Source organism: Rhipicephalus microplus, chromosome 2 (genome assembly GCF_043290135.1).
Source record: "Rhipicephalus microplus isolate Deutch F79 chromosome 2, USDA_Rmic, whole genome shotgun sequence".
In the NCBI taxonomy this organism is placed as follows: Eukaryota; Metazoa; Arthropoda; class Arachnida; order Ixodida; family Ixodidae; genus Rhipicephalus; species Rhipicephalus microplus.
The window spans coordinates 249,518,885-249,532,983 of record NC_134701.1 but is presented as its reverse complement, the minus strand read 5'-3'; the positions used below and the strand labels follow the sequence as shown (position 1 = coordinate 249,532,983).

General features: G+C 47.2%; 1 protein-coding gene across 5 annotated transcripts in view; it reads right to left on the bottom strand.

Moving 5' to 3' along the window:
* Window positions 1-14,099, bottom strand: part of LOC119170160 (uncharacterized) — a 77,325-nt gene that overhangs the window by 17,394 nt on the left and 45,832 nt on the right. For 3 of the 5 annotated variants that reach the window (XM_037421227.2, XM_075878970.1, XM_075878976.1), the window contains exon 2: window positions 667-970. In XM_037421227.2, the coding sequence (XP_037277124.2) occupies window positions 667-951 (285 nt within the window). In that variant the 5' untranslated portion in view covers window positions 952-970. Of the gene's footprint in view, window positions 1-666; window positions 971-2,235; window positions 2,349-11,623; window positions 11,795-14,099 lie in introns of those variants that run through there. The other 2 variants (XM_037421230.2, XM_037421229.2) reach the window with 2 other exon arrangements.

The following is a 14,099-nucleotide window of genomic DNA, read 5'->3' as shown; positions in this document are numbered from 1 at the left end:
CTAAACCGTGATTTTTTTTTACCAATCTAGGTATTTCTTTTGTCACGAAACAAGCACTAAGAAGTTCCCGGAGTTCAAGTTGACTTAAGATTAGCCTTCAGTGTCCTTTCAACCAACTCGCCCAGTTTGCCGAAATTCTAGACTTCAGGAATAACATGTATAGCGTTGAGTAAGATCCCCCACAAGCTTGCGCAGAGTTCCCCCTTGTGAGAGGGGTGAAAGTAAAGCTCATCGCAGCACCCCTCCTGTCAAGTAATGGGCAGAACTTGCGCCTCCCCCCCCCCCCCCCTTATCTCTCTTAGCCGAATAAGAAGGTATCTAGCCATTAAAAAAAGGTGGATTTCCCTATGACATCGTCATGCTATTGGCTCTGCATGCACAGTATTTGGAGGTCACGCACGGCCACACGTCATGCTCAGGATGTCAATGCCCGACGAGCTATGCATAGAATACTTTCGAGAATCCTTAACTTCGTTTCTGGAACCACAAAAAAAAATGCAAAAGGATGTCCTGATTGGGTAGCTCGCATGACATCCCTATAGGACATGAAATAATTGTAGTTAATTTGTATACCGTTGAAAGTTGAAGCACCGCAATAAAGAAAAAGAAATGGCCGCCCCATCGCCCCGTGCGCATGCCTATAGATGATCGAGCACCACGACTCACCGTAACACGGCGTTCTTTGTAGGGGCCTTCGTGGATCACCGCGGTCTTCTGTTCGGCTTTCTGCAGTGGAATGGCGTCCTCGCGGTACAGCTCAGTGGTCTGCATCTGGCAACACAGCGGCGCGCTGCTGAAACCTCGCTGGACAATGGCTCCAGGCGCTGCCGGCCAGCAGCAGTGCGCCGATACCACCGCCGCCGGCTTGACGCTGCCGCCGGCGACCATGGGCCGAGCCAGCTGGCTGGCCAGCCTCAGCATGCGCCCGGCGCTGCCCGAGGTTGAAGCCATGGTGACGACCACGTCAGGCCTGCACGCGAAGAACAGAAATGAATATCGTTTGTCAGGCAGGGCGTATGCTATGAAAAGAAATTGGGTGTAATAAACCACGACAGCACTCACGCATTAAGTCAACATACCGCAAGCTTACACAAGGGTGAGACATCACCTAGACAAAATTACATTCACCTACAAGAAGGCATAGAGACCATGGAACTGCTCATCACTGTTTCGAAAGTCAAGGAAAGCGTTGCTGCGATTTCCTGAGGAATATCGCGGGCTGATTCGCCGTACGTGATATCAAGCGTGGAACGTCGTCTGCAGCCATAATTTTTCTCTTCGCTTCTCTAACTATTCTTCCCTTTTCCCCACTTGCAGGGTAGCCTACCAGGCTCAGTCTTCGTTAACCTGAATGCCTTCATTTTGTCATTTTCCTTATCTTCCTATTTTCCCAGACATTTGCTACCACCTAAAAATGTATGCCCACGCTTTAAACTTGGTCCGTACGTAAGGTCAGGTGAGTTGAAAAAGCGGACCATGCATGAGCACTACGAAAATGTGCAACGTCGCGTTTAGATGCACCCTAATTGTATACTGTATACACTCCAGTTACGAGGTGATGCGTGCGTTAAGTGCACTCTTTTGTAAGAGTTCTTTCATTCTTGCCCGTAGAAATTACGTAAGCGTATAGAATGTAACGTCCAAACACGCTCTCTTTTATACGTATACACTGTTTTACGCACTGCCGTTTTGGGGGACATAGAATTACGAGGGAAATAAGAGCAAGGTTGTTAGGACCGCAATGATGAAAGCTTCGTCTGATCATAAACGTGCGCAGGGTTTTCCTTCAGAAAGGGGAAAGAGAGACGTGTTTGTCGCACCACTTCCCTTCCTATTAAGTCAATGTATGGGGCAGACACTGCGTCTCCCCCCTCTCAAACAAACAGCCCCTCCCCCTTCCCCCCGCCCTTTTGCGCACGCCTACGCGTCTGATGAGCTGCTGGAGATAACGAGGACGCGTTTCTCTAAGACTTCCTCTAATCTTTACTGCGCAAACTCTGGCGAATACGTCGCATACTCGCGTGACCTTTCAAAAAACTGCTAAAGCTGTAGTGCACTGGCATCCCTTCCCCATAATATTTTTGTCCGTTTGGCGTACGTTATCTACATGTCCGACCGAATAACCAGATTTTACAAACTCTGCATAAGGAAAGGGCAATCGGGTGCGTACAGAATGATGATGAAGTGAGAATTAATGAGTCCAAGCGCAGAAATTCTCCTTTCTCGAACACTTACTTCTACTGCTGCACGCACCAAGCCCTCGTTCGTGGTCCTGAACACTCCACATGCTTTTTCATGATCTAAAACGCGTATTGCTTAAGCTTAGGACAATAAGAACCATGCTATGTCTACGAACTGCTGAATCTATATGTATTGGTACAACTCACGTCACTCGGAAATCAAGAAACGTGATTCGCAAGAATACACCTGTTGGTGTACTGCTGGCTAAACGTTGAAAGGAATCCAGCCTGCACCGGTTTTACAAGGTTCTATACGAACGCCGACGATCGAATGTAAGCACTACGCGGAATTCTGCCGCTATTTTATAGCGTCCCCATTTCGCGCGAACAATAGTCGCGACGCTGCTGCAGCGGACGGATGTCACTTGTCACATTTGAAGTAAAAGGTCACTGACGCTACTCTGTAGGCCCATCTGTTCTCTTCAAAAACCTCAATGTGGCAGACGTTCATTCAGTCAGTCTGAGAACTAATGCCATAAGCATCACTACAAGTTCATTCTAACCTCCCTGTCCTTCCTCATTTATTCCTCCTCTACAAGTTCATCATTAGCGAAGAAAATAAAGTTTAACGTTTCATCTTTATATTTTGCACTAAAATATCCACGCATGACGTGAGAAATTTTATAATATACCTTTTGTGTTTTCGCAGCATCGGCATGACAAAATGTTCTGAATTTTTACGGTAGCATCAAGGCACCCACAAATGACAATGTACTTCATTTTTGTAGATTGAAATCTGCGTAACACCCGGTAGACGACTTCGAAATATATGACGTCATGGTTTTTGATGCGGGAACCTCTGGATGGCGTTTCCACCCGCAATTTCTTCTTGCGCTTTTTCTCACTTACCAGGCGCCATCTTACGGCAAATATGGCGTTTCCGGGATTGTGAAATTGTACTCCACTAATACGCGAAAGATCATTCTGCTGTTCAGTGTTTCTTTAAAAATTAAGGTGGCTCAGACATCCGCATAAACTGCGTACATGTTTTTTTTTTCTCTCGAACAGTGCGGAAATCAATACAAGCGAAGTCGCGCAATTATGACGTGTTTGTCAGGCAAAATTTTTCATCTGCATCTATGAAGGCGGGTTATCCCAGTGGAAACGCCCTATATAAAACAAACGAACTGTTCATTACCATGCATTTTTATTACTCGCTTATCTGCCTTTATTGTGTTTCTTTTTTATTTCAATGCAGAACTTGTAGAAATAGGGTGGCCTAAGTGATACTCCAAGTTGTTCACAGCCACGAGACCACCCGGTAGAAACACCAAACTGGCAGAACAGAGCACCCGCGTTGTTCTAACGAGGCTTTTGAGTACATAAATGACACTCTCCACCAATCCATCCTCATTTTCTAAACGTACATGTTTGAGTGAAAACTTTAATATCCTGAAACGATGGTCAAGTGATACCGCGCATACAGTCACTGAAAATTTAAACACAAACAAGACTGCGTTGCAAAGTGGGAAATGTTTCACGAGTGAACTCGGACGCACTTTCTAAGATCTGTGGTTATGAAATTACGCGAGATAACGTGACCACAAAAGATGCCTTGGGCCTCAAAATGCGCGCTGTATGTATATATATATATATATATATATATATATATATATATATATATATATATATATATATATATATATATGAAACATTCAAGACTAAAAGCGAATGTACCATTAGTGTACATTCGCTTTTAGTTCATTATTATATAATAATGGATCATTACTATATCACCCTTTCGTATATAGCATACAGTCAAATATTTTAATTTTACGACATAGTGATAAAATGAAATGTGCAGTTTAACGTCCCAAAACCACCATATGATTTTGAGAGACGCCGTAGTGAAGGGCTCCGGAAATTTAGGCCACCTGGGGTTCTTTAACGCGCACCCAAATCCGAGAACTTAAGCCTACAGCACATTCGACTCCATCGAAAATGAAGCCGCCGCAGACGGGATTCGATCTCGCGACCTGCGGGTCATCAGCCGAGTACTTTAGCCAATAGACCACCGAGGCGAGTGCGACATAATGTTAACGGTAGGAAGTTTCCAGCGAGAAACAAAAGCACAATCAAAAAGCCGCCATACCTGCACTGTAGTTGATCACTTGAAGTACACGCGGCCATTTTCTCACAGTAATGGCGGCGATTACTAACGAAACGAATATTATCAACAAAGCCAACGAAATGGGATACGCGTATCACCTTCAAGTACGCTTCCCACACTCCTTCCGAAAGCTCGACGATCCGATGTGCAAGACCTAGGGCAATTCACAGCCCTCTATACTGTTCGGAGACGGGGTGGCTTGAAAGACGACGCTCACTTTCGGCAGGGTTATATTCTCTGTCTTTCTCTTTCTCCATCTCTCTTGAAAGAGATACTCCAACCTTATCACTGTTTCTTTTTCGTGATATTCCGTCTTTGCTTTAAAGTTATCATTGTTCAGCTTGCCCAGGCGTGACTTTGCGAGCACGTATTCAATCTTTCGTTAACAGCAAACATTGCCAAAATTTCTATGCACGGAACGGCGTCCTTCATTAGGAAAAAAACTGGGGAGGGACAACTCGCGTAGGGAAGATTGATTGATATGTGGGGTTTAACGTCCCAAAACCACTATATGATTATGAGAGACGCCGTAGTGGAGGGCTCCGGAAATTTATGACCACCTGGGGTTCTTTAACGTGCACCCAAATCTGAGCACACGGGCCTACAACATTTCCGCCTCCATCGGAAATGCAGCCGCCGCAGCCGGGATTCGAACCCGCGACGTGCGGGTCAGCAGCCGAGTACCTTTAGCCACTAGACCACCACGGCGGGGCTCGCGTAGGGAAGAGTGTTCCTGCTCTCCTAACGTGAAACGTGGGGATAGGAGAAGCATGCAGTGCGTGCCGGTGTTTCCACCAGCAAAATGGCTGCTAAGGGACGACGAGAGAATAAGGGTCTGAGCGAGGTGATTCGCCACATTGTTTCGAGAGAAATTTCTTTGATGAGGCACTGCCAAGCCCGAAACCGGGCATGTAAGTAAGGGTGTTCCAGTTCCACTAACGGTGATGGTTATTTGTGGCGCTGGCTGTCACCTTCCTCGTTTTTATTGGACCGGTCGCGAGCATAAAGCACCATCACTTTGCAGATACGATTTAAGAAGTCGTGCTTCAAGTAGATGACTTTACCGTAGAAGCAGACGTCAGTGCCTCCGGTTTCGGATAAGAAACTAATACCTTGGTGAATTTCGTCGGAGGTTCTGAAAGCGCTGCTAAGCGTTTTAGGCAGTAGCCACGAAGCTTTCACTTATAAGTGTGCTAATTATGGAGCGGTGGCGTGTTTAGTGGGATTAACCGAATTTTTGTGGCACATACCCATTTAGGATGGATCATGGTGGTGACATGACACGCCGACGAGCAGAAACCCCCAAGGTGTTTCACACCTAAAAACTAAATTGAGACTTTCTCGTGAATTCAAGCCACGCATAAACCACTGTTTTCTTTCTTTCGGCTTTTTTGAAAGGAGCCTTCTTGGCGCTTCACTTTTTTTTTTCTCACGCGGCGGGGCTCACACGGCTCAGCATGATAATCGTCTATGTCGGCTTATCGCAGCGCCTCCTAGAGTTCTATTCTAGGTGGCTTTGGCTTCTGTTGCCACTTTCTCGCGGTCTCACACACTTTCGACCCAGGAAAAAACATATATCTTGTTTGTCTCTGCACAAAAAAAAAAAAAAGATGAGAGACCGAGAGAGAGAGAGAGGGAGAGAAGCATCTGCGGGATGACATCTCGCTCTCCGTTTGAAGGGCGCACCCGTAAACGCGAAGGAAAAAAAAAAAAACTAAGGAAGAGCGGCATGTATGAAAGAGCGGATAGGGAAGGCTTGCTTTTCACTACAGCGTGTTTACCGTCGCTGCCCTTGGAATAGCGCGTCGTGATTAGGGCGTTCCATGCACCAGGCGGCTCGTCGCGCGACCGCCGTCTCGCGGCAGGGTCGCTGCTTGTGCATGGGTGGATGACGTGACCACGCGAGCTGGCAACATCACGCCACCAGCCGCTCGTAACGCCCAGATGGTTCTGCACAATGTGTTCGCTCTTCCTCCCTACCTTTCTCTCTTTATTGGCTCGCCTCGACGTTGAATGGGCGATGTCATACGTGACAGTGACAGGTTCGCGTAGGAAGACGAAGCGTAGTATAGAGTCAGAGGTTATAAAATTAAAAAAAAAAATACGCATAATGAATGACTCGAGACAATGAGGGTGCTGGCACGCTCATGCGATATTTCCAGCTTATCTCCAGCAATGCATGCAAATGGCGCCGGGTGGTTCCCCAATACTATTTACGTACAGTATATTATATAAAGTGAAGCGAATGGACGCTCAGTACCATTCGCAGTACCGCGGTGCAACGACTTAGTACTTTAAACTATACGCACGAATGCATTTCACAATTGCCTTCTTGAGGTCAGGCATACATCCACACGATCTACAATGGACAGCCAAATGAGACGCTATACGGGCAGCTACAAAATCGCTTATAGATGAAGGTTCTCTTATAAGGTGAAAGCCTTGGGCCAGCTTTTTATGGCTCCGAATTATGGAGCCATGCATGAAAATACGGCAAGCATAAAAAAAAGAAAAAAAACACAAAGCTCGGTAGGATCTAAGGTAAGCCTTGGAACCACGTATACGCACCCCACGAGACGCTCTACTTTATCGCAGCAGGAACCTCTGGGAAAGATGTGCGATGTATACATGTACAGGGGTGATCAAAACTTCCTAGGTCGTGCAGCCATTGCAGGGTTTCAATGCTATAGCGACCTGGGAACTTTTCATCAGCCTTGTACGTACTTCTAGGACTGATGACACTTCCGGCGCACGATTAGAAGCTAGTCTGTTCCCGCGTTCGTAAAGGAATGAGCGAACTAACGAAAGAGAATGTATACGTATACGATCCGCTGCAAGACGCGCTCATTTTGATACGAGGGCGCATGTATATGTCGCGTATCCCGTCGGACACGTGACCACGTGTTTTAGGGGCAAAGTTCCTTAAAAGGCGTAGGCTTGTCTGCCATGGTTGTCTGTCGTAGTCACGCCTAGTACGCGAAGTGTTCACTAGATGGCGCTCGCATCACTTACATTTTTCGAGATGTTTCGACAGACAGACAGGCAGACAGACAGACAGAGATTCATGGTTTACCAATGAAACCCTCCGAAGCGTCGCCCCAATCATTATCATTCACTCCGTGGGTATGCTGTGCATTTTTTTATGTCACCCGATCTGCTAATTGCGCGCTCATCTCGAAAAAAATTCACGAGCCCTTCGCCCAGAGTGACAATGGGGTGAAGCGTGTGCGTGCCTCGTCTCTCATTTGCTTCCTATCGCATTGCGCAACGTTTCCTTCTAACGTTTTCCTTTCTCGTTGCCGGGAATCGGACTTTTATGCCCGTCCTGCGCAACATTCGGTTACTACAAGCGACAACGACGGCCACGCGCTCGCAACAACTGAAATGTGGCAACATGAAATGATGGAGATCCGAATGACATATTAGAAACGGTTGATTGCCGACAAGACCACGATAGAGAGAGCATCAATTATTGGAAACCGGCGCATATACATCAGCAGCAGCAGCAGCCCGACTACGCGCACTGCAGGGCAAAGGCCTCTCCCATGTTCCTCCAATCAACCCGGTCTTGTGCTTTCCGTTGCCACGTTATACCGGCGAACTTTTTAATCTCATCGGCCCACCTAACTTTCTGTCTCTCCTTCATGCGTTTGCCTTCTCTGGGAATCCAGTTATTAACCCTTCATGACCAGATGTTATATACGCATGTAATTAATCCAAATTTGAGGGCCACGGACGCGCACGCACGCATGCACGCCCACACACACACACACACACACGCACACACACACACACACACACACACACACACACACACACACACACACACACACACACACACACACACACACACACACACACACACACACACACACACACGCCGACACTTTACGACCGAAATCCGAGTTGTCAAAGAGCTTCGCTTAAAAGTGAAGAAAAGGAAAAGGCTTGGCGACAACTATAGTATATACGCTGCCATCACGAAGGGTAGTGCGTTGGAAAGGGAAACGCCGCTGAGTATAGACGACAACGACCTCGCGTTAGACCGTCGCGTGTGCATGCGCAGTGTGTCGGGCAGCCGTACATTGCGTGATAAACGCGCGTGGCCTTTAGCGTTGTTGATGCTCGTCGAGCCCGTCAGTGTATAGACAAAGGAGAGGAAGGCGAAAGGCAGGATGCGGGAGCTGTCGCAATGCCGCGTTTGCTCAGCTTGCACTGAGCGCGGCGTCGGAAGTGAGAGAGCTGCCGCGCACAACCGCGGTGGCTGCCGCTGCAAATGTTCGGTCGGGTGCGCATCGATGAACGCCATGATCAATTATATACAGAACGTGCAGAGGCTTCCCACTTCGCTGTATTGCGAAACTCGTCAACTGAGCGGTGCTTCGACAATCCGTAATCACTGCAGTGATAATGTATATTACATTACGACCAACCTCTTCCACGGAATAGGTCGGTCGTGAACGGTGGACGATAAGAAATGAATGAAATTGAGAAAAATCATAATTCAGGTTATATATAGGCCTGGTAAATATTCAAAGAAGAGAAACGCGGCATGTGGCCGCTATAATATTGCGATGCGCTTATTGATGCTATTGCATCTTTGCGCTGTTCACTCGTCGAGAAAAGGTCCACCACCGTTATATATAGGCGATCAACCCAGGGCCACCATTTCTTTAGCAGAGAGTTTTGCTCTATGCTATACCTTTCTTATAATCCAGTGATCATGGCAGGCTGAGTCACTATTTTGTGTACAAGACAAAGAGAAACCGAAAATGACTTATATGTTGTTTTTTTTTCCCCTGGTGCTGCTTCTTTCAGCATGCAACTGCGCCAACTCTTCCATTGTTCTATTTTTCGCATGAAATATTAAACAACAAATCCTTAAACGTCAACGTTACCGCGAGCGCTGGCATCGATTGATTGACATGTGGAATTTAACGATCGGAAACCACCATATGATTATGAGAGATTGTGTGGGGCTCCGGAAATTTAGAACACCTGGGGTTTGGAGCACACGAACCCAAATCTGAGCACACGGGCCAACAGCATTTTCGCCTCGATCGAAAATCGAATCCCTGCCGCCGAAGCCGGTATTCGATCCCGCGACCTGCGGGTCAGCAGCCGAGTATACCTTAGCCACTAGACCACCACGGCGGGGCGCGAGAGCGGACATCGTACACAAGCCAATCACAGGTTCAAACAAGTGCGCGAGCAGCGTTGCCGCCGGGAAATGATCTTATCAGCTCTGCGCGACGCCAAGGGTTTTTCTCTTTTTTTCTTTAGCATCTGCTCTGGGCTGGTTCACGAACGACGAGAATTGATATTGCAGTGACCATGAACTATAAGTCGGGTAGGTATTTCCACCCAAGGAAAGCAATTATTTTCGAATCCACGAAGGCGACACTCAATAAATGACGTCACATTATTAAGGCGAAAGGCTCGGATACCTCGTAAAATGTGAAAATTGACCAGCGTCTTCCATCGGTGGCGTCAACATGACTGATGCTAAATATCATCATCAGGTGATGACGTCACCATAAGATGTCATCACGAAGTCACGGAGGCCTGAATTGCTGTCGTCATTGTGACGTCATTGTGTAGTCATGGTGACGTAACATTAAGACATCTCACAACGTGGCTTAGTCAAAGGTGGACCTATCACGGAGGTAGTGCAAAACCGGATGAGTTGCTTCCAATCATTAAGGCAGTAGGAATCTCACGCACCTCCGATCTTGGAGTCCCTGGGAAACCGCATTAGGTGCAGAAAGCTTTCGTAGGGTGACGGGGCAGGAGCAATGCAATGCAGGTCGGTGCATTAGGGGCCCTGCGAGCTTTTAGTAACATGCCGCTGCCGTCGTTTAGGCGCAGGATATAGAATCAGAATGCAGGCTATTTCCGCTTAGGTAAGAAGAAACTCAAGCAACTAAATAAACGTACCGCAATATCAATGACGTCATATTAGCCACCGTTGACAATTAGACTTCAGAATGTAGACACTGAATGTTCACCCATCATTTTCTTCGCGAATAATTGTCCTTTATCCTGTTAGAAAAACAAACATAGGGTACCCATTTTGTGTGATTGTTAATGGACTGATGCATTAACAGAGTCATAACGTTATCACTAAAAAGGGACTCACGGATGTAATGCGTGAATAATTGTGTAAACTGTGCATTCGCTTCAATATTATTCATCGGAGTTGGTGGGCGGAAGTAGAGACGATGCAGCATCTCCGTTCAGTAGGCTCCTTGCCAAGCACGTAATACACTGCAATATGTGTAATACAACTTGTGTGCGGACACTGACAGCACGCGACAAACAATAACCGTCATTAACCTTGCCACCGAAGGACGCGCGAATTGGCTACTTTGTTGCCCTCCCAACGTGCCAGTATCTCGCGTAATGAATACATAAACGTGCACATTGAAAAGTCAAAGGCATACCCAAACTGGGCTCAAAGCTCAAAAGTGTGTTTGAATAAGAACCTTTCGTCGTATCGTTTTCAATATTTTTGCGCGACGCTATAGCCGTTGATTCCCCAGTCACGTTTGCAGCTGCGCGTCGTGCAGGCAAACTGATCAACTATACTTTAAGTACACAAGCTCCCACACAGAAACTCAGTACATGCACAAAAGTTAATGTGACAAAACTCGTTTTTGTCACTATCCTCGTTCCACCCAACCATTGTTTTTAACGTAGTTACGCTGGCACTCACGAAAGTAATAAAGTTGCGGCTGTCAAATTGTGAATACGGCCTTGAACAGCTCTTTGAATAAATGGACAATTATTGATGGATAGATTTCTACCACCTGGGACAGACTGGCGCGCCCCTAAATCTAAGTATACTACGTGAGCGTTTTCTGGTTTTTACGAGCGTCTAAATGCGGCCCAACGCAACCGGCAGTCGAACCTGCATGGTCACGCTCTGCAGCACATGTAGTTACTAAACCGAAGCCGCATAGTACCCACACAAATTTGGTAAATGGGGAACCAGTGGTACTCGCGCATATTGCTTTATAAGCACAAGGCCGGCCCTCAACTCCGTCTTCAACTTCTCAATAGCCGAGCCTCCACATTGTTACATCATTATGCAAATATGCATGTGCCGGTGCAACTAGGAATTCGATTACGCGCCACGAAGCTCATTCCTCGCCTGATACAATTATTCGACAGTCAGCTCGCGCGGTGGCATCACTCTGTCCATCGCCGGATGCCTACCGACAATCGAAACTTGAGATTTTTCTTGTCGTAAGCCACAAATAAACACGGTTACCTCTATCTCCAGTTGAAGAAGCAGCTTGGCAATCCGTAAACGTTCGTCACAGCTGTCGCACCTGGCACTTTTCCCACACAGCACTTTTTGAGACAATCCCTTTTCTTCCCACACTGTAGACACGGACCACACGGAACAGAGCACCCGACAAACTATCGAAGAGACCATTCGATAGGCGAGCGATTACCCCTCGCGCGCCGCTTCATGGTCAATGCGATCACTCTTTCCCTCTTACCCACAAGGTGGAAAGGGTTCCCAGAAGACCCCGCCAATCACCCCGTCGGTCGCGTCAGGCGACACTTGTGACGTATGAATGACGCGAAAGGAAAGTTCACTTGCGCACGCCAAACCCGGTTTATTTCGCGCGAGAAAATTTTGCCGGCGTTTATAAAGGGGAACGAGATCGTATTTGGCGGCTCTCCCATCCTATTAGAGAAAACGATCACTCGGCCATGCTATTTTTTGTACACTTTTCCGGAACGCGAATGTGTATGTTAAGAAACGCGGAAAGAAAAAAAAGTAAAAACAGAAAGAAAGCGAGGAGGCCCGCAAACGCCGTTGGATTTCAGGAAGACACTATATCTTAAAAAAAAAAATCAGAGCATATCCACGGAGTGAATGATGATTGGTGGGGCGCAGCGTTCGTCGTCTGTCTGTCCATTCGTTCTTGCGTCCGCCTATCTGTGTGATCCTTGGTGCATCCGTCCGTTTGTTCATTCGTCTGTCTGTCCGTCCATCTCTTTTTGCGGCCATCCCTCTATCTGTCCATCCGTCCGTGCGCCCCTCTGTCTGTCCGTCCGTGCGTGTGTCAGTCCGTTCGTCCGTCCATATGTCTAGAGAAAACTCCAAGCACAGCCATCTCGCATCTTTTCATCATGTATTCATCATATACAAGTGCCCCCATCCAGCAGACATTGTAAGGACCGTTATTTCGGGTATGTGCCACTGGTGGTTACGTACTTCGAGGGACGCACAAGCCACGCCATAAGGAGCTTCGCCCCTAAAAAAATGAAAGGATTATTGGACGCTGGGTATTTTCGTCGATTATACAGCGAAGTGCTGGTTCATTTGTTTGGAAGCGCGCTTTGGCAGCGTAAGAGGAGGAGCATGTTTGTGAAAGGAGCCTGTATAGCCGACGACGAATTTCCCTCTCCATTGGCGTTCACCCCGAGGCCAAAGCGTCGCTCAACCTTGGCCCTGCGGCTTGGCATGACGCCAGCACGCCAACAACGAGAGTGCTGCGGAGGAGAGAGAAAGAGGTCGCGGGTGAACGGCCCCGACCGGTATACAAAACGCGGCTCGTGAAACATCCTTCGCACCGTTGACACATCGACCCCCGGCAACAGCGACGTTTTGCAGGCGCGACTATGAATCAGTCACTACGAATATGTCGCTACAGCAAACATAGAGGCGTGAACGCCATTTCCCAAACAGATTCAGCGGCACGGAAATCCCAGTCGATACTTGCCGTTTGCCCGATCAGTTATCATCGCCGTGCGATTATATAGCACCTTACGACAAGTGGCATGTGGCGTAGAGTTTCTCAAAATTAACTAGAGGGCACTCTGGCACTGCGATCGTTCGGCGACCATGGGAATGATGGGTAGTATACACACGTTTGCCTTGTCTTCGTACTTGCGGGCGGCGAATCGTACTTGCGGCTTCGTTTGTTGCTGGTTACGGTTTTGTTTTAAAAGAAAGAACGAACCCTTTTGAACTTAGTGACTTGATTCGAAATGGTAAGCCTAAAAAAATAAGGCTGTGAAGCGCACACGGTGAACATTTGCTAATTTATGTTTTCGTGAAAAAATAGCTCCAAGCCACACGAACACACACAGAGCCAGAAGCAGGCCAGAAATACGAAAATTAGACAAATGTGTGTACTACCCATCCTTCCCATGCTCGCTGAAGCGCCGTGTGTTGCAGCTCCGATGGACACTAACGCCAGAGTTACGTCTAGTGTATATTAAGAAACTCTGTGGCATTTGGGGCCCATCGATGAATGCGCCGTCGGAGTTTACAACAAAATTCTACTTAACTGTCGAATGATGTATACATTGCCCAAACGGGACACGGCATAAATGACCAAGGGGTCATCTATGATGTGTCAAGATATTTGAAAAGAAAAAAAAAACAATTCAGCCTATCGTTGTAATGTATGCACTTGTGAAGTTGTGTGCCTCGACTTCGTGTGATTAAGATTATCAGGAGAAGCGGTCACATGAACGCATTTTTGGTAATTACACTACATAGAAGACGGCAACTGCGTGCATCAGTCATCCTTCTATCAACCTGTACAATGGAAATAAAGTGTTTCTGGCTGTGCCCATGCAACTACGCCTTTTGCGCCCACGCACTTTGTGCTACGTTTTCTCTGTCGATTTATTCTGTGCTTTTTTTTTATTTTCACTGCACAGCACAGTTGTGCTGATAAATGGGTCTGTGGGTGAACGATACAGGGGTGAGCTGTATACTG